Here is a 5,869-nt window from a genome sequence, read left to right on the forward strand (position 1 = left end):
AAATTTGGTGTAAGGTGCCCCATGGAAAATCTGGTCTTTGACTTTTTTAGCAAAGGCATGAGCTTTGTTTATCCCTGAACTTGGTGCTAAGGGTAAAAAAAAAAAAAAAAACTCCACCATAGCCAGCCTAGGGATGGAGTTCTACTCTATCCCAAGCTTCCTTCTAGTTATCAGTACTGCTCTTTTTATCTAACCACCACTTGCTAGAGAGATGACTCCAACTCATGGTGACCCATGACAAAGGTGCACCTTATTTCTAGAACTGCCATTTTATGTGTGTCAGAATAGAAGTAAGCTCAATGGGGTTTTCAATGAGTGATTTTTTGGAAGTAGATCATCAGGCCTTTCTTCTGAGGTGGACTTGAACCTCCACCATTCCCATTAGCAGGTGAATGTTTTGATTTCTTTTTTTTTTTTTTTTCAGTCTTTGGTCTAGAGTATAATCCTGTTCACTAACCCCCATCTGATGTCCTCAGTTGTTCATGTGTTTATCTGTAACCTGGTGTTTGGTGTTAATGGTAATCAGTATTGTGAATATACTGGTATTAGCCTCTGTCATCTATATCTTATGTGCACAATTTGGTGTCCCCCCCCCGCTTTCCCTAATGTTACCACGCTGATCACAGACTCTTTCCATACCATCCCTTCCCTGACTCACATCAGCGTGTGACCCCCAACTAGCCCGAGATTATTCCCTCCCCAACCCTCCCCTCAGCTATAAAGTGAGTTCCCTTCTTTAAGCAAACCCTTCCTTGTCTTTTTACAGTAAAAGACATCATGCTGAATGAAATAAGTCAATTGCAGAAGGACAAATATTGTATGAGCCTATTACTGAGTGTTTTAATTTTAGGCACACCCTGGGACTCCAATCTTTTGTAGATGAGCTGTCTCCAGCTCTCCTCTCATCACCATTTTCTTGTCCTCCCAGGCTACCTCTTGCTCAGCTGCTTTCTTGGGATCACACTAAGGTGGTTTCACTCCTGTTTTATTTTAGGAAGATTTATTTCTAGAACTGCCATTTCATCAACTCTCCTGGATATTTTCAGGATGTAGAAAAATGTAATTGCTAAGTGGTGGTGACGTGTTTATTCTCCTAGTTGTTCTCTTGCTTCATGGGTGATGGCTGCTTTAGGAATAGGGCTTCCATGTTGGGTTTAGACTATACTATATCCTGTTTCTCAGGGCACTAGCTTAAGCGTACTTTCATGCATGAATTCTTGGGTTGGAAAGGACTTTGAAAGATCTCGGTTCCTAGACAAAACTATACCCAGACCATTCTGATTACCCACCAATGGTTTGCAAACTAGTTTCCCACAAGCTTTGTCAGTTTGTTTCTCTCTAGTACTCACTGTTTGTTTCCCAATCTATTCCTTAGGGTAGGAGGTCAACAAACATTTGAGTCTTAGAACCATACGGAAAGCATTACAGTCAGCTAAGGGAGGGTGTTTTACAAAAAGAATGTATCAGAGATATGCTGCTCTTAGAGGATTTAAAATCTGGAATAGAGAAAAAAAGATACCTAAAGATTCATACAAAACAGCACAGGAGAGGGTAAATGCCAAGAAAGGTAATTGTTGAATTTCATGAATGGAAGTAGTTTCTCCAGAGGGGAGCATAGGGTGGATCAATCTGGAAACCTCCAGACAAGGTATAGCATTTGGGGGGGACCTTGTGCACAGAATGGGGAGTTAGTAGGGATAAATTACATGTGAGCTCTCTTGTTCCCATCTTCCTCACTTTCTCCCTAGCCCTGAGGCCCAGTGTCAAGACTTCTTTTTCTCTTCCAGAATAAATTGACTTGGAGCTTGTCATGGGCAGGGTAGACTGCAGTGTTTAGTCTGATCCCCCTCCTCAAGCTGGGTGGTGTCTTTCCTCTCCCTTAGCATCAGAGAGCACTGGCTAGGGGAGAGAGGACCATTGTAGGAAAATGTCACCATCCCCTTCACACCCCAACCCAGGATGTATTCTTCAGTAAATAACAGAAGTTTGCAGACCTGTGCTCTACATAACAAAGGATGCGTAGCCATGGAAACCAAGGACCAGTTCTAGGATCATGCTGACTAATCAGCTGACTAATCAGATGTGGATTTTGTTTCAAGCAAGTACTGCTGTCCAAGTTGGCTCTTTCTTGCTCTGATGAGCAAAGAGCTTCCTGCTTTCTTCACTTGCTTATATTAACTTACATCAAATGACTGAAATTATATCATGAAATTCAACAATTACCTCTCTTGGCATTTACCCTCTCCTGTGCTGTTTTGTATGAATCTTTAGGTATCTTTTTTCTCTATTCCAGATTTTAAATCCTCTAAGAGTAGAATGTCTCTGATACATTCTTTTTGTAAAACACCCTCCCTTAGCTGACTGTAATGCTTTCCATATGGTTCTAAGACTCAAATGTTTGTTGAACTCCTACCCTAAGGAGTAGATTGGGAAACAAACAGTGAGTACTAGAGAGAAACAAACTGACAAAGCTTGTGGGAAACTAGATTTCCAGTCATGAGGTATAAAATGATAACATATCATAGAGTCCATTAATATCTTCTCCAGGACCCTCCCTAGTAAGTTCTTTACTTATTATACTGGGCCTTATCCACTTGTTTTAGTCAAACCTTATCCTTTGTGAGCTCTTCAACTTCCTCCTATGTTTTTGGTAATCTCATCTACTCTCCTGTTTTCATCTAGTCTCCCCAATTTTTATTGTCACATGGTTTCTCTTCCCCAACATTTCTGACTACCAACTTAGTAACTCCACCTGTGCAATACATGGACACAGTTACCAAACTTCTTGCCTCTTTCCCAAGTCCCCTAATGAGACTTTTCTTCTAATAATGCCACCTGAAAAAATTTGGTCTTCTAAGGTCGAAACTTTAGTCTTCCTTGATATCTGCTTAAGCCCACCTCCCTCAGCTTTCAAGCGCCACAGCTTCTTCTATGTTTGAGTTCTGGAATTGCTTCCCTTCTTTTCATCCCTAGCACAGTCTAGCCTTTACTATCTTTCAAGTGGAAAACCACTTCCCATCTCTCCGGCACTACTGCCAATCACAACATCCAGTTCAAAACACACTAACTTGCCACTGTCAGCATATTTAACACATTTAACACAAACTTACTCGTTTGACCTCAACCATATAGGTTCAATTCACCTGTGAGATAAAGAATTTGGTTTGGCCTTTGATTCTAGTTTCTGAAAATAACTCAAGCAGTCATGTCTTTGATTTTCAAAATATCCAGACATATAGGGGCTACACAAGCTCCACATCTGGTGAACTAACTTCTGGAAAGGAGGTTGGGCCTAACGCAATCATGCATATTTATTGCCTAGATGGAACTTAACTATGCATTAAGGCCAAAGTCATGCATATTCATTGACATCTCAATGAGTAGGGGACCTGGGACTTTGGAGCACTGTCTTTGGGGCCTCCTGAACCAGTTACAGTATCCATGTATGGGAGAAGGAGTGGCATGTCTCTGGGAACAATAGAGGCCTTGTGCCAGGAACTCTCCCAAACCTTGCCTAGTGTGTCTCTATACTTATTTCCTTTCTGGTTATAATAAATATATAACTATAAGAATAGGTAATACCAAAAAACAAAACCAAACTCACTGCTATTGAGTTGATTCCAACTCATAGCCATTCCCACTGGATTTCCAAGGCTATAAACCTTTACAGAGGCAGACTGCCTAATCTTTTTTCTGCAGAGTGGCTGGTGGGTTCGAACCACTGACTTTTAGTTAGCAGCCAAATGCCTTAACCACTTTACTGCTAACCAGAAGGCTGGCGGTTCAAACCCACCAGCCACTCCTCGGAAGGAAGATGGGGCAATCTATTTCCATAGTGATATCACCTGGGAAACCCAAGGAGGGGTCACTATGAGTCAGGTCTGACTCGAGGGCACATCACAACAACAACAACCACTATACCACCAAAGCTCCTTACGAATAGGTAATAGTCTTCTAAAACTACAAAGGAAAAATCAGGGCAATTTAGGAGCATACACAGACTTATCAAGCATAACCCAAAATGCACAAATAGCAGAAGAGAAACTAGATGAATGGAACCTTCTAAAAATTAATTTTTTATGTGCTTCAAAAGGCTTCTCCAAAAGAGTAAAAAGAGAACCTACAGATTGGGAAGAAATATTCAGCAGCAACGTATCTGACAAGGGAGTTATCTCTAAAATTTGTAGAAAACTCCAACACCTCAACAACAAAAAGACAAACAATCCAATTTAAAAATGGGCAGAAGGCATGAATAGACACTTCACCAAAGAGGATATTTGGGCAGCCAGCAAACACATGAAGAAATGTTCACGATCATTAGCCATTCCAAAAAACCAAACTCACTGCCGTTAGTCAGATCTGACTCATAGTGACTGCTCTTTGGATTTCCAAGGCAGTATCACTATGGAAGTAGATTGCCCCATCTTCCTTCCAAGGAGTGGCTAGTGGGTTTGAACCTCCAGCCTTCTGGTTAGGACTCAAATGTCTTAGACACTATGCCACCAGAGCTCCTTATTAGGCATTAGACAGATGCAAATCAAAACAACATTGAGATATCATCACACTCCAGCACTAATAGCAAAGTTCAACAAGACAGAAAATGACAAATGCTGGTGAGGATGTGGAGAGATTGGGATTCTCATATACTGCTGGTGGGACTGTAAAGTGATACAACCATTGTGGGAAGCATCATGGTGATTGTTTAGAAAGTTGAAATTAGAAATACCATTTGACCCAGGAATCTCATTACTAGGTATATATCCTAAAGAAGTGAGAGCAAGGACAAAAACAGATATATGCCCACCCATGTTCATCGCAGCACTATTTACAATAGCCAAAAGATGGAAACAACCTCGGTGCCCATCAACAGAAGACTGGATAACCAAACTATAGTACATACACACAATGAAATACTATACAACCCTGAAGAATAACACAGAATCTGCAAAACGCCACATAACATGGATAAACTTGGAGGACATTACACTGAGTGAAATAAGTCAATCACAGGACAAATATTGTATTAGTTTGCTATTGTGAAAAATCAAGGAAATGTTTATATATGGAATGAAACTTTCTTTGTTGGCTACCAGGGGTGGAAAGTGAGGGGAAGGAACACTGCTAGATAGGTAGAGATGAGTATTGATTTGGGTGAAGGGAAGGACAATGCACCAAATGTGAGTGATCAACACAGTGGCGTTGAGGAAGAGGAAGACATAGAGAGGTACATGGGAGATACAGACAACACAGATTAACCGTTTTGTACATACAGTATTACATTATCAGTGATGGCAAACATTGATCTATGGGGTGGATTAATGGGTGGACAGGCTGAATAATCAGGTATGTCTAGGCAGGGGGAGTGTGCCCATGACCATGTACAGGGTTGACAGATGATGTTTCTACAAGCGTATTTGTATGTTCTGTAAGAGTGTGCAGGTATATAGTAGAGCTGACAAGGGACAAGGTTGTGGTGACTTCTTGGCCACAGCCAGCTATCCGGAGGGAGTGAGTAGTTGGACCTGTGGGCTTGAGACAATGTTCCCAGGAAACATCAAGCTCAATTAGCATAACATACTACACAAAAACATTGTTCCACATCCTACTTGGTGAGTGGTGACTGGGATCTTAAAAGTTTACAAGCGGCCATCTAGATACCAAGATGGGTCTCTCATCATCCAGAGCAAAGAAGAATGAAGAAAACCACAGATGTATGGCAATAATTAATCCAAGGGACTGGTAGACCATGTGATTCTCAGCCTGTACGACCATCAGACCAGAAGAACTAGATGGTGCCTGGCTACCACTGTCACCACTCGGAGGGGTATCTATGTAGGAGATCCTGGATTGAGTGGGAGAACAACGGGGA

The 5,869-nt window shown here is 41.4% G+C and overlaps 1 protein-coding gene across 1 annotated transcript in view; it reads right to left on the reverse strand.

Annotated features, from left to right (window-relative positions):
- PRUNE2 (prune homolog 2 with BCH domain) overlaps positions 1-5,869 on the reverse strand; it is a 362,578-nt gene that overhangs the window by 78,356 nt on the left and 278,353 nt on the right. The window contains 1 exon segment of the mRNA XM_042780613.1: positions 3,938-3,960. Within this exon segment, the coding sequence (XP_042636547.1) occupies positions 3,938-3,960 (23 nt within the window).

Source organism: Orycteropus afer, unplaced genomic scaffold (genome assembly GCF_000298275.1).
Source record: "Orycteropus afer afer isolate SDZICR_OR568_19922 unplaced genomic scaffold, OryAfe1.0 scaffold00005, whole genome shotgun sequence".
Lineage (NCBI taxonomy): Eukaryota > Metazoa > Chordata > Mammalia > Tubulidentata > Orycteropodidae > Orycteropus > Orycteropus afer.